General features: G+C 47.7%; 1 protein-coding gene across 5 annotated transcripts; it reads right to left on the bottom strand.

Moving 5' to 3' along the window:
* Nucleotides 1-492: 492 nt before the first annotated feature.
* On the bottom strand, nt 493-27,911 carry LOC119400079 (epsin-2). 5 transcript variants are annotated; one of them, XM_037667005.2, is made up of 11 exons: nt 27,837-27,911; nt 22,918-23,320; nt 20,773-21,533; nt 16,379-16,606; nt 15,091-15,163; nt 14,102-14,288; nt 12,033-12,225; nt 11,571-11,667; nt 9,250-9,384; nt 5,649-5,813; nt 493-937 (listed from the first exon to the last, which is right to left on the bottom strand). In XM_037667005.2, exons 3-11 carry the CDS (start codon nt 21,046-21,048, stop codon nt 606-608), a joined length of 1,686 nt encoding a protein of 561 aa, XP_037522933.1. In that variant the 5' UTR covers nt 21,049-21,533; nt 22,918-23,320; nt 27,837-27,911; the 3' UTR covers nt 493-605. The 5 variants fall into 5 exon arrangements, with proteins under 5 accessions (XP_037522933.1, XP_049273912.1, XP_037522934.1 ...); XM_049417955.1 differs by having other exon boundaries at nt 23,063-23,320; XM_037667006.2 differs by having other exon boundaries at nt 15,109-15,163; nt 27,837-27,910.

Genomic DNA, 27,911 nt, shown 5'->3' with positions numbered 1-27,911 from the left:
AGAAAAAAAGACGAAATCACTTCAGTAAATTTTCGTGCGCATGAATGCTCTCTTCTTTTGCGGAGACCTCGGGTCGGAACTGGAACTGTGCTCAATTCTGTCGCACGTATAATGTTATGTGTACACATACATATTAGAACTTCTCGCTTTCTAACCAACCCCCTTTTACCTTCTACCGTACTTTCACACCTCAGTGAAGAAGACGTCCAGAGCACACACTACATCGACTCGTCGTGCCTCGTTTGACGGTCAGGCAAGTTCATCAGTCTGGTTGGCTTCGCACGATCTAGTAAAAAAAAAAAAGGTTCACAGCTCACCACGTAGGCGGAGGAACCACCTCTCTTTTCGTTCGCACCATGAGGAAGGAAAAAAGAAACGCGAGAGCACCACAGGGAATGCGCAACGGCATCTAGGCTCTCTTCACACGCACCAACTAAGCACAAACAAGGGCCTTCCTTTCCAGAGCGATGCAAAAGGTATAAAAAAAAAGACGACGATACACTGCCAGGTAAGCCAGCAGCAGGCCTGACTGTCGCGCTTTCTTTTTTTTTTTAATCGCGGTCCTAGCGCAAAAGCAGAACCCCCCACTACTGTTGCGGGTCCCTTCAGAGGAAGGGGTTCTGCTGGCCCACTGCTGTCGCGCCAGCAGGCATCCCCACGTAGCCGGCGTGTGGAGCCAAAGGCTGCTGCGGAACCAAGGCGGCCGCGGCGGCCGGATGCGTCAGGAGCGTCGTCGTTGTCACAGGTGCGACTGGCGTCGCCGGGAAGCTGTTGTTCTGAAGTCGTAGCTGGTTGATTGTGGGCGGCTTGGACGCCTGGAACGGGTTGCTGGCCGCCGCCGCCGCCGCTGCGCCGGGTGCCGCCAGTCCTGTCGTTGGTGCCGAGAGCGGCGCCGCGAACGGGTTCGCTGCAGTGGATGGTGCGACGCCCAGTGTACCTGCCCCAGAGGAACGACAACAAGTGTTCCGTAAACATGTCATAGAAGTGAATGTCACAATTTAAACCAATGCAGGTGTGCTATCGCAGAGATTCTGTTGTATTCTATGACTTCTTAATGCCTTTCACCACCATTAGCCATCTGCCATTGGTAAAAATTTTTGGGTTGCGCCTTTTGACCAATGGCAGATGGCTAATGGCGGCGGGAGGCAGAAAAAAATGTCGCAGAATTGCAATAAAAACTTCAAGCCTGTGCGGCACACGCAGCACAGTCACAGCAAAAGCTGGAGGACCGGTCATTCTAGAGCTTGTAGACTCTCTAGGGCGACTGCTACAACTACAGCTGCAAGGTATTCACTACACCATAAATTATCAAAATTTCGGTAAGTATATAAGGAAATACCCACTATGCCATTATTCATCAATCCATGGAGAAGCAAGGCACCCGCTACACATCTGCAAGGCATTATGTGCACTTTGTTGATGCTGTGGCTGAAGACGAAGAATTATGGCCGAGCCATCTGTAATGGGTGGGAAGCTTAAAACCACCCACTCGTTATGCAATTCCCTTTTTGTGACAACTGAATGTTAACGATTAAGAGCTTGTTTCAAAGAAATTCTGGTGTTGACGTCGTTGGTTGTGAGCAAAAGATCAATGCTGTCCGTGAGCAAAAATTCTAGGTAGATGCAAATAAATAAAAAAATCTTCGGTACGAGTGAGAATCGAACCCAGGCCTTTTGCGTGGCAAGCAGGTGTTCTACCACGGAGCCATGCCCTTTAAGGGGCCCTGCAGCACTTTTTTAGCATGGTCAGAAAACTCTGCTGATAGGTAGTCTAGGCTCCTGAGAACATGCGAGCCAAATATTATAGTGCAGCGCGCGGCCTGGAATTTGCAATTAATTAATAAAGTCGGCTAGAAATCGTTCCCTCTTCTTTCTACAAACGATGCCATATACCCAAATTCACGGCCATTGGCTGATTTGAGCATCGTGAGCTGCATAGTTACCGAGGCCGCTGCAAGATGCCGCCACGTGCCCGCATGTGCGCTCTTGATCCCACTGAAAGTAAGCCATGCGTTCGAAGGAAAAAGGTCATGACGCATGCAACTGACCTCTTTCCATTGGGCCATCCCTGCCTGCTTAGCTTCCAACGCGCTCGTCAGGACGAGAGAAGAGAGGAAGCAATTACAACGCACAAAAAAATTTCTTAACTTTGCTTGTACTTGACGGATTCAAACATTTTTGCGACTGTCAATTCGTGAGGAAATAAACTCTTTTAATGAAGCCATCTATGGTTACTTGGAAAAGTGTTGCAGGGCCCCTTTAATGCATGTAGTATTGCATGGCAAAAATGTAGAGTCGCGCCAGGCGTCAAAACATGTGAATTGTGTAACGAGTCGCAGGGGCGTAGCCATGTTAGGGCACACCGGGCCCATGCCCCCCCCCGAAATTTTTTTTTTGCCATAGCATACAGAGCAGAAAATGACACTCGACCACATCTGCCTGCTCGTCCCCACTACAGATCAAGGAGGTGCCCCCCCCCCCCGAAAAAAATTTCTGCCTACGCCCCTGACGAGTGGGTGTCTTAAAGGTGTACCCATTACAAAGCACTCAGACATATTTAATCATAATCATCAGCGAAAGCATCAACAAAGTGAGCGACTGCGCAGGTTCGAGTGTTGCATTATAGACATGTAGTGAGCCCTTCAGTGATTTGCAAAAGGAAGAATTATGGCGAAGCGGGCGCTTCGCAACTATATTTGCAGTAGGCATTCTAGGACAGTTTGAGACCGCGCACAGAGGTTTGTTTCCTTGCAGCACGGTTGAGGCATCCACCGAGAACCGAAGCCAGGCTAGCAGTTGAGAAGGCAATGCGCACGGGGCCCGATTATGCTATCATGTTCTACTCTTGAAGGCGAAGCTCAAGCGTCCTCCAAGTTTTTATTGTACTCTTCTACCACACCATACCCCACACCCATTAACTTGATTCCTTGCCTGACATGAAGCCTCATGAAGGGTCTCACTGCGACAGAGTTCAAAGGACTGGCACGGCATTTGAACCCAGGCAGAGGGCCTGGGTTCAAATGCCGCTCAATTCTGTATCTTTTTTTTTTTTCATTGTGAACGATAGCAGTTACGGTTACCTGTGGCAGTGGTGGACAACTAGGCCACCTAAATTGGTTCTTGTTGTGAGCTCATAACAGCTTTCACTGTAGAACTGCTCCGAAATGGCACCCCAAGGTTCCACCTTAACAAGCTTGAACCCGCTGAGACCACTGTCACTGTTCTACAATCTGAAACAGCAGTGCACTTTAAAGTATACTTCTAAAGGTCCTCTATATTGGATGGCTTTCTCGTTTTTAATGCTGTTCACCTTCGAGGTCATGAATGCCAGCCACCCCGTTCTAGAGCTCCCAACATTCCACAAGTGTGGACTAGGGAGTGGCCACCACCATAGCACAACCGGTATTGCATCGCACCCATTATGTGAAGGCTGTAGGTTCGGCCCCCTTCGGCAGCAAGCTGTGTTTTCCATCAATTATTGCCTCTCTTCACCGCATAACTACAAAAATTCAATAAAGAAGTTACAAATCACGCCGCCTAGGCATCACTTTGTTTTCCCGCAGTGCCCTCTGCTTTAATGTTGAATTCCAATGGCGGAGTCGGAGCAGCCGACGGACTCTGCGAGCAAGCACAAGACTGGCACAGAGCAGCACCTCCAAATATGCGGTTGCAACACAACCCACGCCCCAGTGGAGCAAGGCGGAAGCGGAAGTTCTGGCTTTGAGGTGCCGAAGTGCTTTAGCTACACTTCCTCTGTCGAAATCCCACTCATACGCGACAGTTTCAGCATCGCTGTCACTATCCAATGGATTGCTCGTGCAAGAACTCGAGCTTTCTGACTCTGACGTGTTGCTATTGAGCAGAAGAAGCAATGATGCATGATTTGCCGAGCCGTCCATGTCGTCTGCCATTACCAACAAAACTCGGGACTACCGATGGCGCCCCAAGCAGGCAAGCATGCTAAAGCAAGTGTGGCATGCAGAGTTCCGGTCCAGCCTGCCGATTTTCACAGAGCAACCTTTCCTGCTCCATGGAGTGTGACTCCCGCTCTAAATCCACTCCGACTGATTGGGACACTTGACTCCAATTCTCAGTCTATCATTGGAACACTTAAATCACACCCTCCAACCCTCACTCTGTCAGTGGAACACTTGACTTGCACCGTCACTCTATCACTAGAACATTTGACTCACACCCTCACTCTATCACTAGAACACTTGACTTGCACCCTCACTCTATTATAGGAACACTTGACTCCAACCCTCACTCTGTCATTGGAACACTTGTCTCGCACCCTCACTGTTATTGGAACACTTGACTCCCACCCTCACTCTGTCATTGGAGCACTCGACTCCCACCCTCACTCTATCAGTGGAACACTTGACTCCAACCCTCACTCTGGCATTGGAACACTTGTCTCGCACCCTTACTGCTATTGGAACACTTGACTGCCACCCTCACTCTGTCACTGGAACACTTGACTCCCACCCTCATTCTATCAGTGGAACACTCTACTCCAACCCACACTCTGTCATTGGAACACTTATCTCGTACCCTCACAGTTAATGGAACACTTGACTCCCACCCTCACTCTATCAGTGGAACACTCGACTCCCACCCTCACTTTAGCATTGGAACACTTGACTTGCACCCTCCAACCCTTACTCTGTCACCGGGACAGTTGACTCACACTTATCGCTCTTATCACTGAAACACTCGACTCACACCCTCACTCTGCCATTAGAGCAGACTTCCTCCAACTCCGCCATTGGAATTCATCATCATCATCATCATCAGCCTGACTACGCCCACTGCAGGGCAAAGGCCTCCCCCATGTTCCGCCAATCAACCCGGTCCTGTGCTTTCTGCTAATCTCATCTGCCCACCTAACTTTCTGTCTCTCCCTTGCGTGTTTGCCTTCTCTTGGAATACAGTCAGTTACTCTTAATGACCAGCAGTTATCTTGCCTACATGCTACATGCCTTGCCCATGTCCATTTCTTCTTCTTGATTTCAACTAAGATGTCCTCAACAGCCATTTGTTCCCTGACCCACTCTGCTCTTTTCTTGTCCCTTAAGGTTACACCTATCATTTTCCTTTCCATTGCTTGCTGCGTCACCCTCAGTTTAAGTTGAACCCTCCTCGTAAGCCTCCACGTTTCTGCTCCGTAGGTGAGTACCGGTAAGATGCAGCTGTTATATACCTTCCTCTTGAGTGATAGTCGTGAACTACCATTCATGATTTGAGAGTGCTTGCCGAATGTGCTCCATCTCATCCTTATTCTCTTAGTTACTTCAGTCTCATGGTTCGGCTCTGCCGTTACTACCTGTCCTAAGGAGATGTATTTGTTTACAAATTCCAGTTCCTCGCTACCTATCATAAAGCGCTGTTCTCTTCCAAGACTGTTGCATATTACCTTAGTTTTCTGCATATTAATTTTCAGACCGATCGTTCTGCTTTCCTTGTCCAATTCAGTAATTATGTGTAGCAATACGCCCCCCGAGTTACTAATTAATGCAATGTCATCAGCGAATCGCAGGTTGCTAAGGTATTCTCCATTAACTGATGTATTCTCATTAACATTGGAATTTAACATAAACTTAACTGGCGTAACTTGGCTCCTCCCTCAACGGGACTGCGAGCCTTACCTGCGGGTCGCGTCGTCACGAGCGCGTCCAAGTTCACCAGGTTCGAATTGGGACCTAGGAAGCTCTCCGGCGTTTTCCGTTTGCTCAGTTCGTCCTCCTCCGCACTCGGCAAGGCCCGGCGCAGGCCGCCCAATGCCAGCGCATCACCCACTGCCCCAGTTTGTTCTAAAAAGCGAGCGCGTGTCGGTGACATCCGTCCCCCAGACCAGACGCGATTTTGGCGAGATATTTGGTGTCACAGAGCATTGACAGTAAAATGTTTACAAGGGAAATGCCCATAATTTTGTTAACAGCGTGGTCAAAATTTCAATTCACGGCATGCAAACACGTGCCAATAGTTTTGAAACATAGTGTGTTATGGAACATGTCATAAAAGTAATTTTGACAGGGACATGTTCAGTGAGACACAAAGACAATATGAAGAAACATGTATAAAGTACGTAATTTAAGGAGCATTAAAGGCAGTTGCAGACATTGTTTTTGCAACGACGTAATCAGCGCACAACACCAATGATGATTTACATAAGTTATTCCATGGTACCAAGAGGGACCAGCATGTAACAGTGAAAAGACGTTTACGATGACCAACAGTGTTGTGACATGAAGCAAGATCCCATGGTGAGAGCATCCAGTGACACCCCAGGCCCAGCCCGATTCACAATGTAGAACAGTTAGGTGAGGGAATGAAATGAGTTTGTGAGGTAAGAAAAAAAAAAAGTGATGTCACCCATATGCGCCACCAGCAGCGACCGCCCGAACGTCGAGACAGCACGTTGAAATGAGACGCCACGGTTGCCATGGTGATGTAGAACGACGGAGGTGAATGCAGAGATCGTCATTCGCACCACACGGAGAAGTTGAGGAGGGTGTGTGAGATGGCGGTGGTAGACACAAAGGGGAAAGGGAAAGAGGGGAGTGGGAAGAGATAAAACACAGAAAACACACAGATGAGAGACCAGACAACACGGGAGATCACAGGACAGTCACACAACACTTTCGGAAAGAGCACGTAGTATTGCCGACCAAGTCATGCCGCTTCGTACACTCGGTGTCCCCCAAACCTTCCAAGCTGTACAACTGAACATCAAGTCTCAAGGCTTGCTAGAACAACGCTACGTCTTTGTTATACAGTCAAATCCCGCTACAACGAAACTGACGAGACGCGCAAAAAAGTTCGTTGTCGTGGAATTTTGATGCAGCGAAATTTCATCTATAGACCACAAAAGTTAAGAAGATCTGATGATCATGACTCGTCCTTTGGTCCCGGCAAGCGCATGCATTGTCCTTTGCATTTAACTCTCGCTAACTCGGGCGTACTGGGCCGGGCACCGAGTGAATGTATTTTCTCGCGTATAACACGCACAAAACATACAGAAAATTTAGCGCTAAACTCGGGGTGCGGGTTATAAGCGAATTTCGGTGCGCAAGTTGGCTTCACGGTAATGCAAGGAAGGCAGCTTTGTGTCAATACGCGAGTTATACACGTGGCTTATACACGAGCAAATACTATAAGCAGGCTACCATCGAAGCGTGCCGAGCGTATAGCGCCGCGAAGGAGTGTGCCAAAGTTCGCTAGAGGCTAACTGAAAACGAAGTGTCGAAGCTCTGCACTACCACAGTCATAAGCGAGCGAAAGGAAGGCCGAAACGCTTCGTGCCATTTTACGACTTTATTGCCTTTAATCTTTTTTCCATTGTGCTAGCTGCATACTTGAGCGTATTCGCTATCAATGATCGCGACGAAAGCGACCGCGGTTTTCTGTGCAGCGGCTGCGGCAGAAGACAGTAGTTCCGTTTTCAATCAGTGCACGCTGACCGTGTGCGTGCCTTCAGAACTGCATCGTTGCTATCTGTGATTGCGTCTACCACGGTTTTGACCGCAGCATTTCTCTGAGTCTGTGCACGTACGTTGGATGCGCTCGTACTTTCGTTGTCGCCCATGATCACGTCGACACGACCGCATTTGTGTTCGCAGTGGTTGCAGCAGAATGTAGTTACACTTGGACTAGGTGCGCGCTGGCCGCGCGTGTGCCTTCAAAACACCATGGATGTCATTCATGATCGCAGGGCTTGTGACGACGAGCAGTAGTTTTATTTTGAATGCTACATCAAAACAATGATGGGAGTTCTTGAACGATTCTTCCGCGGCCCGCACGCGCATCAAACCCACTGGCAGCATCACGGCAGATGGACGATCTGTCGCCGAGCATCTCAATGGCGAATAATTTACCAGGATGTGCGTGTGGTGGCAGCAAGCATGTCTCCGATGAAGACACGGGTCTTGCGATGTGGCCGCACGGCTCTGGCAACGAGAAATGGTTGAGTTTCTAGCAGAATTTCGCGGCAATCCTAGGCAAGCTCTTTTCCTTATGTGGTGGTGCTCGCGAAAACTTCGTTCAAGCGGAAATACCCAGAAAAAGTATTCGTTGTGATGAGACATTTTTCGCATTGTTTTCTATGGGTGGCTGACGGGGAATCGAAAATTATTCGTTGTGGCGGAAATTTCGTTGTAGCCGTATTCGTTATAGCGGGATTCGACTGTATGCCATGGTTATATTCGATATCCCTCAATAACATATACCTTTAACACGAAGATAAAGCTGAGAAGCATTTTAGCCAGTGCTGAGATTTGGCCTTGTTGGTGTGACATATTAACAATGCAAAGTACTTGAAGAGGTGAGGACAAATAAAAGAAGTTCAGCGCTAGAGTGCCCATGTCGTGTCCTCTTTTTTTTCTGTCCTTGCATGTTCAAGCACTTTACATCCTTAAGGACAAAGCATTTTAGACATATTTTGCTACATATGATAATTCATTACTATTAGGTTGGACTAAAATGCTGCTATAATGAATTGGCAAAAAAGTGGCATCTGTGGCAAGACATACTGGACGAATGACGTGAGTACAGTTGCCGATCGATAATTCGGACATGCCTGATTATTCGGACAGCTTCCCAGTGCTGCACTTGGTCCAATATGCTTAATCAGACACCTCACATTGCGGTATTCGATAACTGAGACCCTGCCCGCACGGCAGCATCCTAATTTAGCCAGCGAGTCGATCAAAGAGATGTTATGATCTTGCTACGTCGGAATGATAGTGGAATGACGTCTGCGATCAAACTGCATGAGAGACACAGATCACGACATACAGTTCAAAACACTTTCAAGCACCAGCGATTACCTTGTGACAAACGATAATTCAAGTAATGTACAACGCCAGATGTGTTTGACACATGCGTCAGATTTTAACCACTGGACTGGCAAATGCACTTGCCGCTATCATGGTGCTTAGAGCCCTACTTGCATTCGCAGCACATAAGCTCACCCAATGAAATGTTCAATCTTTAACCGACACTTTGAATGCTCTATTCATCCGTCACAGTGACACGACACTATTACACTATTTCTGAAAATGAAAAGACGTCACTTTACATACAACTACCATCATATGAACATTAGTCATACACATCATACGTGCACATAAATCGCACGTACGTCACCAATATCATGGAAACTTTCTTACTCTGCTTCTTCATAAGCATACAAATAGAGAACAAATTATAGAGAATCGAAGTAGAGCACAAAGAGAAGGTTTCACCCACCAGAGATTGGACTGGTAGCGGCCGATCGTTTGCTCAAGGTGTCAAACTCATCCAGGTCGTTTCCGTTGGTTGTGGGCCCGCCAGCCGGAGACCGCCAGGGGTCTTGGCTGGCTGACCATGGGTCTCCATGATTTGCTGTCCCAGACAAATAAGATTGACCGAATGAGATAAGCATCCCGGAGCTACAAAACAAAGGCTACGAGAGGCTTAGTGGGAAGATCACGGACCACTTCCAACCACCGGAAATGGCCATGCGTCAAAACCTCTATGCGCAGACTTCCTTTTACGTTCGACACTATCGGAATGCACATCAACCACTGGCTCGCCAAATTAGTTTTATACAAAGTATAAAGCGTGAACTCAACGCTGTCCTTTCGTCGACACGATCAGTTATCCATCCACCAGCAAACACAAGACATGCATCCGATAATATGTAATGATGAAAAAAATTCCACATAACTCTGTTAGCTGCCAAAACAACTATGTTTTCCTGCTGCAAGGCATGCAGCCAGAAAACTATAAATCGCTCCATCTAGACTAATCTCACACAACTCTGTCGCCCCCTGAAAAAAAAAAAAAAAGCCCTTGCTATTAGTCTAGTTGACGCAGTGAATAACACAGATACAGGCATTTAGACTAAATTTTGTTTCTTCCTATTGCTAAGATGTGTACTTCACATACAGAATTAATGGAATGCATACACAATGTTTCAACAGGGTATATGCCATTTCAATAGGTTTGTTGGTTTCCATACATTGTTGCGGAGTATATGTGATTCCATTAACTCAATAACAATGCTATGGACATGAAATGCGTAGAATTCATATGGAACGCTTCAACAGGGTAATAATTTTGTAGATTGCCATGTAATTAAGCAGAGTATATGCGATTCCATATACAGTCGCCGACCGTTTATTCGGACTCCGCGGGGACCGCTGAAAAGTCCGAATAATCGGGAGTCCGAAAAAAAGGATTCACCAGAAAAAAGCACTTTTATTGGCCCAGCGGCCGGAAAAAACTTGTTAGTGCGCGCCTGTACACATGTACGCTTACGCGCGACCAAGTCGGGCTGTATTTCAGCCAATGTTTGGCCATCCCTGATGGTCGGCAATAGCACTGCAACGGCCTACGCTAAATCCGAATTTGATGGCTGTGGTGTGGGAGGTGCGTCGTCAGGCAGTCACTGTCCACATGTGCTGGTTCGAGTAGCTGACGGATGATCTCATCGCCCAACTCGGCGAAAACTCCCAAGCAACTTCCACCTGGTGAATAATCGCCGCTTTTTTCGCCATCGTCAGGACCTTGTAGTTGCCGCGTTTCTTTAGTTCCGACGGCGCACATGGAACGGGCAGCGTCGGAGCAATTTCAGCAGATCAGGACTCGCACGAGCAGGACACAAAGCTCGGGATGCAGATCAGGCCTAGCCACAGAAACATCTGAGAACGCAAACCCTCACACGCCAAAAGGAAACGACGTTGGTCTAGTTGATATTGCAGCGCTTCTGTAATCTTTTGTCGTACTCTCTTTGTCCGAACGCGTTGTACTCGTACGCGCTGTCATTCGCCTCAAACGCCGCACTAGCCGCACAGAGCCGATTCTAAGCTTGGCTTGGCTTGGCCTGCTGTTTGGCCGTGGTAGCCGTTCAATGGATACGTGACTGGCTAAAGCCAAAAGACAACCGTTACGTGTAGCCAACAAACATAGCCTTCGAGATCGGTAACTTCTGCGTGGATTTTTGACACTGGCACGATCTCCAGTTATAGCCAGTGCAACATTTCAGTGCTGGCAACCTAGTAAAAATATTGTAAACATTGCTGACAGTTTGTTATGGCGTTCAACGTCGCACTCTATCAGCCAGCCGGAGTCCGAAAAATCGAACGGCGGGCTGTGGGGCGTCCGAATTTTCGGTCGTGAGTTTACATTACTTCAATGGGACGAGTGGCGGTGCCGCGAAGGTGTCCGAATAAACGAGCATGTCCGAATTTTCGGCGTCCGAATAAACGGTCGGCGACTGTAATTCCACTAGACTCAACGTTACTGACGTCGGAAGGATTGGAATACATACGCAATGTTTCAACAGGGTATATGTCATTCCAATAAGTTTATAGATTTCCGTAGATTTCCACATAATGTTGCGGAGTATGTGCAATTCCGTATAAATTCCATTAAACTCAACACCATTATGGACAACATACGAAAGTGACGGAATGCATACGCAACATTTCAACTGGATTTTGTGGCATTGCCTGCACGCATGAGATAGAGAGCTCAGAACATCGCGCACAGCATGGAAACAAGGTCCTCGGCAAGAGAGTGCATACCTGGCTTGGAAGTTGGTGACTGCCAGGGGTCACTCGGTTGACCGACTGTGGCCGGCCGACTGCCCGTGGGCGATGACCATGGGTCTGGAGCTGCAGCCTGGCTCACGAGAGATGCAAAAAGAAAGGCAACACCAAGCTCAGTTCAACAGCTCTTATCACCAGCCATGTGCATTCACGTCAATCTATTCAAAGGAGCCAAAGTTCAATCTATTCGCTCAATCTATTCAAAGAAGCAACTGTATAAGCTTTGATGAAAGGTAAAGATTGCTTTTGCGACGGTCACACAGACTGCCGTGAGTCAGTTTCCATTACCCAGCCAGGCTTTTCAAAAATTCCCTGACAATTCCCCGACTTTCCCAAACATGTCCAAGTTCACTGACAATTCCAGGTTTTTCCGGGTTGGTAGACATCCTGCATGATACTCTGCGCGCGCTGCCACCCCCGCAATTTTCAGCCACTCACCTGCGCACCGTCGTAGAGTGGCATGCCCCAGGGATCCGTCACCGATGGAGGCTCGGCACCACTGGGGCCCCCTGCAGCCCCCAGGTTGAGACCCAGCAGGTCGTCAAGGCCCGACGCTGCCGCAGCCTGGTGGTGCGACGAAGACGGTCCGGCCCCCGACGAGGACGCTCCGCCGTTGGGCATGGCCGCAGTCCTGCGAACGCAGCCCGTGCAGCAGATGAGTGAACAAAAAGTGCCGTCGCACTCCAAAAACGAGAGAATTTTAACTGAAAAGAAAACGTCTGTGCTTACACTTCGGGGTGTCGAAGCACATATTGCATGTGCATTTCGAGAGAGAAGCTGTGGAGTCAATGAATGAAGAAGAGAAGGTTTCAAGAAGCAAAAGATAAAGTTGCGATGCACAGACAAGTGGCCTAGGTTAGTGCGAAAATGGGGATTGGCAACGTCGATACGTTAAGGGGGGACGTGGCAATGGGAATGGTAAATTTGGTCAAATTGTTCAATTTTTCAATTTATTTTTTTCTGCAATCCTGAGACCATGTTTTAAGTCATGGTGAAATATTAGACCAAAATAAGCAGTAGAAGTTGAAAAAAAAAAAAGCATTTTACTAGTGTGCTGTCATCGAAAACTATGAGAAAATTGGGCTTTAGAAAATGCAAATCCGAAGTTTTCCCTTGGCACAGTGCCACCATAGTGGTGTCATCATAAAGAGGACAGATAGAGCTCAAGATAGCCGCAAAGCTGCATTTCTCCGATGAAAAATAAAACCAGCTTCTGTCCGAGTTCCATTTTCTTAGCTTTTAGCTCCATTTTCTTTGAGCTCCATTTTCTCAGCTTTCATTTTTTGAACAGTTGCTGTCAGTCATCCCTGTACCATTTCACAACAAATAAAGATATAACCATCCCATTTTCAACGCTTAGATCTTGAGACATTGGTGAGTGCTGTAAAGCTGTCCATATTTGTCTGCACATCATACAGATTTTTATAATTGGCTTTTTGTAAAAGTTGTTAGTAAGACAATATGTACAAGAAATTTCAAAAATTTTTGTGTGTGCTTATTTGAACATTAAAAAATAAACCAATAGCATTACGGCACAGAATGGGCCCTTGTGAATATCCCTATGCAAAAATCTTGATGAACTTATCTCTAATTCATTAATTAATTCTGGGATGACAATGAGAGTCTATCAAGTGTTGTAACTCAAAAACTACGAAAGATACATATCAGCACAACATATCACATCTGCTTGCCAAATTTCATCACTTTATCTCCATAAATAACACAGCTTTCATTGCCACGTCCCCCCTTAAACATCCGGTTTTCGCAATGCAAGGCCAGCGGTAGTAATTAGAGCATCTTTCTGCCACATTAACCTCGCCATCTGGCTTGCCTGCATTTCTTTTCTCGAAAAATGCGGCACTTCCCACTTTCCCATCAAGAGTGCTACGTCACACTGACAGCCGCACACCGTTCGTGGCTGTGAAGTACCGGGCCCACGACCATTACACAAGGAAAGCGCGGGAGATGACGATTATTGTGTGCGAGAAAGATGCCCCAAATACGGCTGCTTTTTTTTCTTTCTTAAGATGCGTATTGCAATTTCTTCGAAGCGATGCAAGTTGGCGCTCACACGTCTCCCCTTAGCCATCCTTGTCTAGTCGTAGGCTAAAAAGTTTTGCCGTGTCTAACAAGCACGCCCAAACAGCCACTTCAGTGATCGAATGTGTCAGCACAACCTCACTTGGAGTCGAAAATAAACAGACACAGCGCAGTCTCCCTTTCTTTCTACGTCCTCGTGAAGTCATGGTTACACATTCTACCATGGATTCTAACCAGCTACCTGCAACATGCTTTACGACTTCAGTGAGCCAAGAAAGATCTGCTGGCATCAACCCCGAGAAACGTGCGTGGAGGGTGTGGTACAGTGTCGTCTCCCCCCTCTCTCTCCCCCCCTCCCAAGCATTTGAGAATTCCAGAACGAGGTCGAGACACACAAGATAAGTTCAGCATCTCTTCGTCGAGGCCTCTGTGAAACGCGAGGGCGCGGTGAAGCAGCGATCACTCACGTGTGCTGCGATTCGTTGATGGCCATCTGGAGCCGCAGGTCGTCATGCTTGCGGAGCCGCTCTTCCTGTTCTGCCTCCTCCTTGCTCATGGCCAGGGCCAGTTGGAGCTGGAGCTCCTCCTCACCCGCCGTCTGGGGTCGGGCACACTCCAGCTCCGAGGAGAGGCCACTTGCTCCGTCACCCTCGCCTGCGAGTTCACCGCACACGGGGTCATCGCACCAAATTTTTAACATATCTATGGGAAGATTTACAAGAAGGGATAGCGAGACACAGAGCTGCAAACGACTACTTTCTAGAGTCGTCCACTCACGGCAAAACCCATAATTAATAATTGTTGGGGTTTAACATCCCAAAACCATGATGTGATTATGAGGGACGCCTTAGTGGAGGGCTACGGAAATTTCGACCACCTGGGGTTCTTTAACGTGCACCTGAATCTAGGTACATGGGCCTCAAGCATTTTCGCCTCCATTGAAAATAGGGCCGCCGCGGCCTTCGGGTCAGCAGTCAAACACCATAACCAATAGACCACCACGGTGGGTCACTGCGCAACCCAAAACTTGAAACGCTTAAGACACGCGTCTATCCCAACAGAATGAATAGCGGTAAGATTGATTTGGATGAGTTGGTTTATTAGCGATTCAAAGGCACAGGGCAAATGATGCAGGACAAGAACAAATGTGGTTGTCTGTTTCTTCTTGACCCGTTTCATTCGAACTGCACTTCTGCATGAATTACAGACCTTTTCCTTTGGCACTCTTTCATACAGCTATGCCAGAGCCAGCCCTCGCATAGCTTAAAATGAAATACAAGTCCTCTTTTCTTTCTTCCTCGACATAGGTCCAGGCAGCACAATGCGATAACTCTGCCTAGCATTTTTCAGTTCATTCATCCCATTTCCGGCTGTTTTACCTTATTCCCACATTTTCAGTCAAAAATAAATTTAAATTATGTGTTTACAAAAAAAAATGCCTCTAAGTTTTTCTAACCTGGAGAGAGGTCCTCACCTCTGGGTGACGTGGCGTCAGAGTTGTAAGAGTCTCGTCGACTGGAGCTGCCATACTGGAAAGACACAGACAAGACAAGTTATAATTAATTAATGAAAGTTGGGGGGGTTTTACGTGCCAAAAAGAACTACATGATTATGATGCACGGGGGAGTGGAGAACTCCCAATTAACGTTAGCCCGTAAGATTCCTTAAGGTGCACCTAAATCTAACTAGACGAGAGTACTTATAGTTCGCCCTCATCGAAATGTGGCCACTGTGGCCAGCTCAACTCACTCTGAGCCAGGCCCGTAGCCAGCCAGACCCCCCCCCTCTAAATTTTGATAGATGTGGGTGTTTGACCGAAAATAAATAATGAAACTAGCTGTCTTTCTCAAATAGTGAACTTTAGGGCAACGTACGCCTGCCCGTGTGCTGCTACGTTTAGAAGATGCAGCAGTGCACAGGCAGGTGCAGCGCAACTAGCATTTGGAGGACAAAGACACGTGGAGGATTGCACACGTACGCGTATGCCGACTGCACTCAGTCGCTGTCAGTGTCTGGAAAAATGCCAATGTCGCGTACAAGGACACATTGCAACGTCACTGCCGCACAGACAACCAACGGCAACAAAAGAGCGTCTTCAGATGCAAGATGCACACGCAGCCATTCCGATGTACAAGATCAGATCCAGTATGTCGGAACGAAACGAAAACCAAAAAAATCACACCATCTCCCACACGATGCAAAGCAGCGTTTCGGCATGTCGAGCTCGCGTTTCAGAGGGGGAGGGGAGAGGGGGAATGGGAGTCGCGAGGGGGAAGTGGAGAGGGGAAAGGGAGTGGAGAGGAGGTGTGTGGAGAGGGCTTGTGCATGCGCAGTAAGAGTGGTCATGCCGCAAACCATCGATTTGAACTCCGCCATAAGATGCTTCGCATCTAAAAACAAAAAACTCCGAGATTGGCTCCGGCAACACAAGCCAATCTCGGAGGCCATGGCTAGACGATGACGGAGCAGCATTGTATTGATGTCCTACGAACGTTTAGTATTGCCATCCCTCACAAACAAGCAACAGAGCAAAATAACGCAGTTTTGCCGCTAAATAAATGTTTTGGGTGAGCTCTGCCTTCAATTCTCCTTGTGTTTAATTTGTGCGTTTTTTTCTGAATTTTCATGCTGAAACTGGATAGAACGAAAACCTGTTTATAACAAATTTTTTCGGGAATTTGTCAATTTCATTATATCCAGGTTTAACAGCAATTGCAGAACGATAAGAGCGGCGGCAAATGTACCTTGGCCAGGGCCTCGGAGCCGACGCGGGCCGTGGCCTGCGCAAAGCGCTCCTTGGCCTTGAGGGCGCGCGTGCGCTCGGCGCGCAGCCGCTCGTCGTCCTTCAGGAGGGCCACCAGCTGCTTGGACTTCTCCCGTACGTTCACCCCCTGGTCCTTGTTGTCCTCCGTGTGCTGGAAGTCCTTCAGCGTCTGGATCGCGAAGATGTTCTCCTTGCACTGCTGGCTTACCTGCAACGTCACAAAGACAGCAAAGTATTAAAACTGGATGCATAGGGTTCGCGCTGCCTGGGTAGGCATGCTATTTTTACAATATAACATGCACACCCAAAAGGTTAGCATGTGCAACAGCAACAAACGCGAACGCAAAGCTTCGGGTACCCTAGGCTAAAGCTGTCCACTGAGCATCTGTCAGCATCAGTCCTGAAAGGTCTGTTTTAGAAAAAGGTTACAGGATTTCTGAACATCTTGAACACAGTGCAAGAACGACAAGGACACAAGGAGAATAAAGGACACACTACAACACAGCCATTATTGCTCAGTGTGCTTGTCGTTCTTGCACTGTGTCCAACATGTTCAAGAACCATTACCAACTAGCCCAGCTACCAATTCTGAAGTTACAGTAGTTTTACGTGCCAGAACTACGATAGGAGAACGAGGCACGCAGTAGTGGAGAAGGCACATGAATTTTGACCGCCTAGAGCACTTCGAGGTGTAATGCGAGCATGGGGCTTTATGGTGCCAAATCCACGATATGATTATGAGACTTGACATTGTGGGAGACTCTGGACTGACTTTGATCACTTGGTTTTCTTTTTGTTTGTTTTTTTGATGACTGATACTGCAAATTGGGTGAGATGGTGCATATTCATTTCATGAAGGAAAACAGCACACGAAAAGACAAGCCAACAAACACAAAACGAGAGGGAAGACACACAGCCCTGCAATCACAATCAAACTGAAATTTATTGTGTGCTGTTTCTTTTTTTTTTCAAGAAATAAACACGAACCAACTACGATGTTCAAATTGCAGTTTTTTACATAATGCTCCAGTGCCGAAAATTAAGATATATGCAGCTCAACAAATCGACCATTTTGTGTAATCTGTTACGACCGTGCAGAGTAGGTGCACAAGAACACTACTACACGGTTGAAACCGGCACGCAGCCCTGAACTACAATGCACCTCAGAGAGCAATGGAGCCCTTCTTGGAAAGTAAACCGTGCCCCCACACCCACGCACAAAATGAGTGAGCAGCCCGTGCCACATGTCACTGCAATGCAGGAAATCCACCCACACGCCCACGGCCTTTGGTAATGTGGCCAACGAACACCTGTTCCGGGTATACGTGGGCGAGAGAAACCTGGAGGATGCAGTCATGCAGGTGCTGCCATCGTCGTGAAACGTACCCCGTGAGAGGCATAGGCTTTGCCATGCCCAAGGAAAGCAGCGGTAGCGATAAGCTCACTCAGTCCGTAAACTTCAAAAAAAAAAGAAAGCTTTAGATTGTGATTGAATCCGACTTCCCCTATTCAAGCACGAAAGAGAGAACGTATGAATCTTCACATCACATCTTCCCATGACAACTTAAAAACGAAGTCTGTCCCACTTGAATGAGAAAGGATGAAATTCAGAAAATGCCACCTAATGATATATAATTTACAACAGGCATAAGAGTATATCTTCGATAAAAATCGTCAACCTTTATAGAAATCACAGTTCTTTAGCAACACGAGATCTAAATAAATATATATGTATTATATATATATACATCAAAGAGACAGGACAAAAAAACAAAAAAAAAAAGAGGACACAGCAACTGTAATCATGTAAGGTGCTTTCGTTTCTTTTTCGTAAATTTTAATTCCCAATCTTCCAACCTCGCTTTGTTCTTAGTAAACATTTTCGGCAACTAAAAAGCCTTCTTTCCGAGAAATCCATATAGATTTCCTTGTGTCTTTGTGCTACTAATGGGTGCCTCTCAATTTCCCTTTCTTATTAAACTTCCGAGAAATTGAAACACTAGGTTCTATAAGAACCTAGAACCGAGAAATTGAAACACTAGGTTCTATAAGAAATAATGAATCTTAACACTGCAGCTCCGAAAAAAATGTACAATGAGAACACTTTAAATGGAGAAATTTCACACCTTACACGGCAATACCGCCAAGTTAATTCATCATGAAAAAAGTAGAACTATGGACGTGAGGTGAAGGAGAGAATGGTACGAGACAGGAGGTGCTTGACAGTTTGACAGGCGTTTGACTGTCAACGCCCGCCATGTGCCCTCAGCTTCGTGTTGTGTCCTTCGCGCCGCTTATCTATTTCGGTGACGCAAATATGGCTATTCGCATTCAAGATTACCAAACGGGCTAGCTTGTGAATGTTTTCGTACATGATAAGCGTAGAGCTATTCTCACGCGCCGCTGATAGACAGCGAACAAAACTATCGAGCTGGTCACATTAGATGGCAACGACTCGGAAACAATAGAAAAAGGTCACACAATATGGCACTTATTACAACTTACAGCCTACGAACCTCCGCATTATGTGTTACGCATGTGTCAATGGCCCAGCTGTTCTTATGCAGTACAGATACACGCAGAACAAAGCCAGTGAGCCTGTCGCATGACAAGGCAACGACCCAGAGGGCAGTCAAAGAAATAAAAGAATACAATGTGAGACAAGACATCTGATATTCACAACCTGTCCACCCAATATCAAGGCTATTAACAAAGGATGATCGGGACATTTCCCGTTGAGAAATGAGCTTGGAGCGTGATAAGGATGACACAATGGTTCCAGCAATAGAAACTTTGCCGCTTCTGTTGCCAGCGGAATTTGCAGACATGGCAGCCCTCATTGCTAACTTAAAGCGGTCCTGAACCACTTTCCCAAATAATCCTCGAATGGCATTCAGTATCGAGGTTTATTGCCTCATGAATTGATTACCCCAAAAATTTCTCGAATCCATCAAGAATGAGTGGAGTTACAGGGATTTCTCGCACGCTTTAAGCACTTTCTCTCTTCTCTCGTCCCGACACACATGCTGGAAGCTACACAGGGAGAGATGGCACAGCGGAAAGAAGTTACATCTGCACACGTCATAACCTTGAGCACGCGAGATGAAACGCAATCGCTCTCTCCTGTTGCTACTCCTGTGCGCCTGAGTGTGGCTACTGCGTAATGTTAGCGGACTATGGAGCACAGTGCCAGCACGTGGCGTGACCCCATAGCAAGGTTCTCATCTGATCCAAATGCCACTCTTAATTTATGTCGGAGATTGACCAACAGCACGTTACCTGTTGTGTGACACCACACAGCTGGTGCTCGGTGAGACCCAAGACCTCTGCATGAAAAGAGGGCAGCTTAGAAATTGACAACTTGTCACTCCGCTTCTGAACTCCCCTTGCCGCGCGTCACTGCAAGATTTGGCTGAGCTGTTCATAGCAGTGTCTACTTTCCACAGGATGTGTTTCTTTTCACCAAGCACAAGGGTTGGTTCATGACCCTTTAAGCTAATTCTGACCGAACACAGTGAAACTTCAGCGGGCATCCAAGTCCTGCTATGAGTGCTTCTGCCATCACACCTTTACTGAATGGCAACAGCCACAGCTGGGGGAACCGAACCTGCAACCTTCGTGGCCAGCAGCAAGAAAAATGGGGGGGTAATTCTTCGGGTAGGATGGTGCTTCACGATCACGGCTTACAGCACACAAAAAACACATGGACAAAAGTACAATGCAAGTAGATATTTCTCATCATGTCTTTTCGCTTTTTTTTTCCGCCTTTTTCAATTTACTCGTTGCATTTCTTTCACAAATGCCAGTCCTTGTCAGCGCCTTGTCAGTCCTTGTCAGTCCTTGTCAGCGCAAATGTCAGCGCCTTGTTTGCCGTTTTCATTCTACCCCTGTCCGTGTTTTTAACAGCGGGGGTGTTTAAAGCTGAGGTAAATCCCTGAGGATACGTCCGTACTTTTTAGCCCAGCTGAGAGAGTGAAACCCGATGAAAGGAGAGCATGGGTAAAGCACAGCGGGCAAGAGGGAAGCGCAGTGTAGCGAGCTGAACATGGTGGAGAAAGGGTAGCATTGTGGAGAGGGTGAAGCTGGGTGGAGAGGAGGAAAGCAAAGGTGAAGCTATGGTGGGAGTGGAGCAGGTGGTGCGGAGAGGAGAAGAGAGCAGAAAGCGCAATTGGCTGTGCCGGTGAAAGGAAATGCTGGTGAGAAAGGAGAAAGGGCACAGCGAGTGTTGGCGAAACCGGAGGAAGGGTGCAGTGATGCCACCAGCTCCGCTACGTATCTGTCAGCCTTCGCGACGTTAACTCAGTTGAAGCTGCACGTAATTTTTCTGTGCGCACCACAGGCCGCGATTGGGGAAAACAAAACGGGCACACCCACCTTCTCGGAGCCAGTCTTGATGAGGTACTCCAGCAGCACCAGCGCCTTGTAGACGTGCCGCCAGTTCTTGCCGTGGTCGTTGAGCCGCTTCCAGATCATCTGCATGATCTCGGTGAAGGCAACCACGTTGTAGGACAGGTCGGCGATCTCGCCCATGAGGGTCGAGGGGGGCCCCCAGGGGTCGTTGGAGGTCGCCTCGCGAACCTTGACCTGGGCGTCCGAGTAGTTGCGCACCACATTCTTCACGTTGCGCCTGAGGCCGTGTACGTTCATCATGAGCACGAAGGAGGCGCAGCACAACAGCTGCCGCGGATCGTTCTTAGGCACGGTAGATCCCTCGTCGGGCGTCTGGCGCTAAGACACGCAGAGCCAGCACGACCACGCGCCGCAGCGGAATGGGTCACCGACTGTCGACGCGCTCCGGTGAAACGCGCCACCGACGCACTTTTGGCAAGGTGACGCTGAGACGTTGGTCGACTCGCGTCGTTGTCTCGTCACCTTTGCGGATTTTATGTTTTCGTGCTTACGGTGGAAACTCGGCACACGGACCGATGGCAACAATGCTGGTGGCGAAGGAATCAGCACACGCGAGAGCTGCTCGGAAGCAGTCCAGAAGACGGCAAGTCCAGAAGGGGGGCGGACGTATTTCTTCGCCCCGTCTCGGAGAAGAAGAAGGGCGGTGGTGGGACGGAACGTGGACGACGGTCTCAGAGTATGGCACGCATCAGGGTTGGTGGTGCCTGGTCTCCAGGTCTTGATTGCTGGGAAATTGGGATGGAGGAGAACACAGTCTTGCTGAGAGAGATACAATGTAACAAAAAAGATTCATGAAAAATATGCCGTTAAACAAGGCCGACACTAAACTGCATCGACTTATGCAACAGTCACACTTTATCTACATAATGTACAGCAATAACGGACTGAAACGCGAAAATTTAGGGATAAGTATCGTAGCCTTTCAGTAAATGGAAATCTCTTAAATGGAACTGCTGCTTAAATGAAACAACTGCCTCTGATATTATAGGTTTTGTACTTGAACTCTGTACCCCTGTTCCCCTCTCAGTAAGCAAAACTCCTGTTAAACAGAATACATTTTCCTGGTCTCTTCAGGTTTGATCCTACTGTAATGTACATTCTTGAGTTTCCAGCGTCTTCAGTACATGTCATATCGGCGTAATTTTGACTGGAACACTTACGTCAGAGCCAACATTACCTTTAGTGGCCAGATTCGTAGTGATATGACACGGTTATCTCAAGCAATTGCTCTTAGCAGTCGTTATACTGATAAAATTGGTGTCGCATTTCAATCCATGAGGACTGTAACCCTCCAAGATCGAATGACACTATGCGGCGAGCCATTGCTACTACAGGATGCGTAGAACCAAACTGACTGCTTATTGCTTCTCTGCCCTTCTAATTTTAGCTCCAACGTCAATGCACCCAACCATTCTAATCTATTCCAGCATGCACAGAGTTAGCGAAAAATCACTCAGAGTCCGCTTGGCAATAAAAGCGTCTGGGTCAGTCACATTGCTGAGAATTAGATTAGCTTTCGTGCGAAATAGAACCACATAGTTTTTGCGAAAGATAAGGCTTGAAGAGAGAACGTTTGAATAAAAAAAGGACTCTGAACGACTCGTCACATTAATAAACACAATGCAAGTGGGTGCACGCACAGGTTAAGCCCCAGCGGACCACGGGGGGAAAAAAAGCAGAAACCATGATACAGTGAAAGACAGATCTAAATACGAGATAAACCCTGCGATCTGGTCACCTCACGTTTCCTTCTAACCTATGTTTGTGGAAACCACCAATGCAGCACGTACAATCATGAACAATATGAAAGGGAACACAAACTATATTACGTTCATGTTGGTTTGGTCAGTTATTTTTTTTTTTACACCGCTTCATAAATTTGTTCATTTGTGACTGTATTTATTTATTTATTGATACCTCAAGGGTCCCGATAAGACATTACATGGGGGGTACATTTGTAATGTTATATATTTATGGGTGTTTCTATTGTATATTTGTCCTGTGCATCTGTGTTATTGGATACTGCCACCCCAACTCCCCTCCCCTCTATATGCCGAAAAGCCCAGAGGAAAAGAAAATACATGCATCTAAATCTGGCGCAGGACTCACCTTCGCCTCAAAAAGCTGTAATCCTCGACGTGGGTTGCCTCTGAAGCAAGGCTATTACCCCTTGCTCAACGTTACCAGCAGCACCCTGTGCTGACGAAAGGATACGACTACGCAAATTTCAGGGTGGGAAGGGGTTTGCACTCACAGTTAGGGGCCGGTGCAGCACTCTATCTCGACTCTGAAAGTGCCGCGGGCCTGTCTTCGAAATTTTGATCGGCGACGAGACCGCAGGGGTCGGGGGAAAGGTAAAAAAGGTCACGGATGTGAATGGGGACGAGGGGTCGCCGTCAACTGTACGGCCGGGACAGCATGTCACGCGACGACGACGACGACCGGGCGGCGACACGGGGGAAGGTGAAGCGTCAGCGACACAAAGCGCAGTGGTAGCCTGGCAGAAAACAACCTGCGAGAGATACACAACGCGCACACAGTTCAGAGGAAGGTCGTGGGAAGCATATTCCGGGAAAAATAAGTGTTTTGACATCGTATTCTACAAGTTGTCTCTGGGGTTTTCCAGCAATGCTTCGCATAAAAGAGCAACCAAGTTTCACTGCACGCACAAACAAGCTCAAAATGCGACAGTAAAAGACCCAGTAATGTAATCCAACCTTTAACCCTTAATGAGCCCAGTATTTACATTAGCTGAGAACAAGTACTGGCGGTTAGCGCAGGAACCAGCTTGCACGGCAGTCTTTGAAGGTAGAGCTTAAATTTTTCTTGGGGTGTAAATGAGTATAGTATTCGTTACTTGCGGCTTTGAATGCGCTTGTGACTGTTAATTGTTGTGTTTTGGCTTTTGTTTCCGACAGAATGGCTCATTGTCAATCTCATGAGCTGATTTGGTTAGCCTCAAAAGGTCAATGTAGTGAAGTGGGACTGCTGAACTTTTGCTGAATTTCGAGTTGCAACAAAGCTGCTGCAGGCCACCCAGAGCCAAAAGAACAAAGCTTAGACCAATCCATGTACTGCTCATCATTTCCATGCTAGCTGAAGAGTCAAGCTCCCACAGACACTAGCGCTAGATTTCCCCCTAGTGCTCTATTATGGAACTACGATTTCGAAGCCATCGTATCTGGTTGAGCTTAGTCACCCAGCAGGGCTCTAGAATGAACGGGCAAGTACGCTGGGCTACACTTTTCACAACCCATAATTGAAAACACACACGAGATCAAAAGTTTCGCGGAACGGACAGTTCAGAAAGAAAGCCTGCGTTTATGTGGAAGTGGCCAGTGAGGTCACCAAGTGCCGCAGTACTGTGTGTCACCCTGCGACTGACAGTTCTGTGTCAACCGCATGTGTGTGAGTGTACCCTGTCCAATCCAGCTGCTTTTCGTGTTGCACGTACTGCCGCCCATTTCCAAAGAACGCAACCGCTTGCTTTGCAACTAAGACAGATTGGGTGACGTCATGATTCAGTACATAATGCAGAAGCTAGATAACAGCAACCTCGCACTGAATGACCGGGGCTTATCTGATAAAAACGAAACGCGTTGGAAAGATACGACGAAATCACTATGGGAATGCAGCGGAGGTCGCGACTTAACCATGCAACAAGGTCACGGACGGCTAAAACAAAGAAACCATCGGTGAAGCTTCGATCGCCGATGAGCCTTGATCTCAATCGGCACTAACACCTCGCTTTTTTTTTTTTTTTTGCGCAAGAATGTGACGCGTTTGCGTACCTTCTAAAAGCTGACGCACGGCTTTCGACTTCACGATCGGCTATCGCATACCACTACGCATCGTTTTCGCAGCGTTGTATGCGCCCTAAACGACAAAACAAAAAAAAAAATCACTTCCAAGCAATAGGCACAACAGCAATCGCGCACCACCACAACAACAAACGTATATTGCTGCGTTGGACACCGCTTACAAAGTCACCGTCAAACGCAGAGCGCAAACAACACTATCACATGCCATCACGTAACACAGCATCAAACCACACTTGAACCAACAAGAGCGATACAACACACAAGTCATCACATGCCACCAAGCAGTACACCATCAAAACCACACTTTAACCCCCAAAAACGGCCGTAAAATGTAACACTACCTACGTCAAACGATGCGCAGGCCAATCGGGATACGATGCAGAGGTGAAACGGACTCTTTTGAGCTCGTTTAAAAGTATTTTAACGAAGCTAAAGTCACAAAAGGGAGCGAGGATTCTGAACGACGGGCAAGTCAGTCAGTTGATAGCAGACGTTTGAACATTTCCTTCTTTTTTCTGCCGCGTGCGTCACAAAACATTTTTTTATCGTCTCCCGCAGCGCGCAACGATATCGCATTTAATGATGGCCTCCCACATACCACGGAAAAAACTTCTCGTCACAACGCGATACGAAACACCCACAGCGCGAACGTCATCACCGCGGCTTTCCGAAACGCGCCGCAAAAAGAAAAAAGAAGATAACTTCCTCTCTACGCCGAATGACTAACGCAACAGTCGCTCGAAGCAGCGAGCAAACTCCACCAGCAAAGAAAACCGCACGAACCACCGCTGCCTTGCGAGCTCATAAGGATGTTCACGGCGCTTATTTATTTACTTTTTCTTCTAAGCGCGCACAGAAGCCAATGATCCTATGCTGCTGCGGCAGGTGTAGAAGTACCTTGTCCCGAAGTGAAACCAATCGTGTTTTTTGTCTATTCGTTGACGTCTTGCTACGCGGCCCGAATCTAATTAAGGTATCGACGCGTTGTCCTAAAAAAGAAACGGCCCGACCAATGCTATTACAAAGGCGCGTATGTCTAAACGAACCGAACCCGTGACCCCCCGAATAGATGAACAAAAGGGACGATACGCAATAATTGCTGGGGTTTTGCGGCTCAAAACCACGACGTGATTACGAGAGACGCCGTAGTGGAGGGCTCCGCTGGCCTTTCGCTTCCATCGTAAAATGCGGCCGGGATTCGATCCCGAGACCTTTGGGTCAGCAGTCGAGCATCGTAACCACTTAGAGCACAGGGTAACAAACCGAAAGAAATCGCCGATCAAGCACTCGGCACTGACGGTAAGCCAGTGAAACGTGCGGTCCCGGTGTTAATCACTGGGTTAATCCCGATTGTTCATTAAAGTCTTTCTGCAATTATTAGTTACGTCTGTCCAGAAATCTTAATTGGTGTTTGCCGCCCGTGTGTTTCCTTCATTTTCAGTGGGCCGTTGGTGAGTACGCGCTAGGGGCTTTTTATTATTTTTTTTTTTGCGCACATGGGACGGACGAATTTTGGTTTCGCCTCTGTAGAAACGGAAATACAGGAACTAATAATACGACCGGAAGAAAGAAAAACAGGAACAGCTGCCTTCCGCAATCGTTCGCACGTTTTCAACCCGAAGTACGTTTTCCTTGTGTCCTCGAATTGCGATCATAATCAGAATTAATCGGCTTTTGAGGATGATCGGCTTCGGCAGCTGTAAACACTCCCACCCCGATCGCACGAAACCACTTGTAGTAACATTTTCGATAATCGTTCAGTTACGAAATGCGGAGATAACCACCTCAATTTCTAGAAATAAACGATATCCCGACCGACTCCAATCGAAACTCGGCAGTCTTTTCGTCTTCGGCAGGCAGCAAAACCTATCGCATCGCTAGGCGAAAATAGACAAGACCAGAAATCGAACCCTACAACACACTATCTTAAGTCTTTTATATTTTATTGTCGCATAAACGTAGCAGAGAGGGTCCTCTGCGATCCCCGCCCGTACGTGCAGTCAACAAGCATCGATTTGACATTCCACACACGAAAGCACTACGGTCGCCGAGACGTGACATACGCGGCAGGGAGGGCTACGTCGATTTCGAGCCGATCATCTGTCGCGCTGCAAACGCTACGTTCTTTAAAAAAAAAAAAAAAGATGAGAAAGCCAACTCGTGTTGGCCACAGGTTACGGCAGGCAGCTGTGGAAAAGAGTGCGCCTATCTATGACCCTGTTGAGGTTAAAAAACGGGCATTCCTCCAAATGCAATAAACAAAACGAGCGCTCGACGGCGCACAGCTACGGAGTGAAGGGGGGGTAAGGGCTACGCGGAAGGACGAAAGAAAACAAAAAAAATAGTGTACGAGGACAAGTCACGATTATATTTCTGCGGCCGGTCTCCGATGACCAGGAAAAGAACACGAACAGCGTTTGTCACGTTCAACACCCCCACCTTGGTTATACACCTGCTAGAGGGGTAGATAGCCGAAGTAGTAGTAGTTGAAGATAGCTGGTGCGCCCGCAAAAGAAACTTGGCTCGCGAACCCACGGAAAAGACAGCACGCCTACACTTGATTGCAATTAGCGCTTCGCGTGCGCAAGGGGTGGATGACTTTTTGCGGTGTAGGCAGGCCGCCTGCCAAAGCGACACGCACAAAAAAAGGAACACCCCGGGCGAACGAAAGTTCGGTTTCTCCGAGTCCACAGTGGCGTCACCTCATGATCGCGCGGGGCGTTCCTTCGCGAAGTCACACGTTCTTGCTTGCACAAGCTCTCGGTCGTGCGAAGAAATCAACAACACACAAACGACCAAGACTCTCTTTCGGAGTATCTTGTACGGGCTAGAAGATTCCCCGACCTCCTCTTAAAGCGCTTCGCTGTTGCTCGCGTTTTAAACGTTACTCCGTTGGCCGGGGCGTACGGCTTAGTGGCTCGCCATGAAAGTAGGGAAGCGGAAAAAGGAACGTTCAGACTTGTCATTCGAAGGATAAGCGAGGACCGAGTCCTTTTCGAGGAGGGGGTAAGCTCTGTATCCGATAGGCCTAGCCTAGAAACAGCAAACGTCACTGGGAGAAGTGAGATGTGACAGGCCATCGACGGGGTTTTAGAAAGGTTCGGGGAGGACGCGAGACGTTTTGAGGTGGTTCGGATGGCGTAACGAGGCTAGCGTAATGTTGGGGCGTAAATTGAAGCGTACGGAAAAGCGGAACACAAAACTTACATTTGATCAGTTGACCCATCCAGCGGAAGTCGGCTGCGGATGGATCTTTACGCAGGCGAACAACAAACCGGAAGC

Source organism: Rhipicephalus sanguineus, chromosome 7 (assembly GCF_013339695.2).
Source record: "Rhipicephalus sanguineus isolate Rsan-2018 chromosome 7, BIME_Rsan_1.4, whole genome shotgun sequence".
In the NCBI taxonomy this organism is placed as follows: Eukaryota; Metazoa; Arthropoda; class Arachnida; order Ixodida; family Ixodidae; genus Rhipicephalus; species Rhipicephalus sanguineus.
Note: the sequence above shows the minus strand (reverse complement) of the source record. Positions and strands in the feature narration are given on the sequence as shown.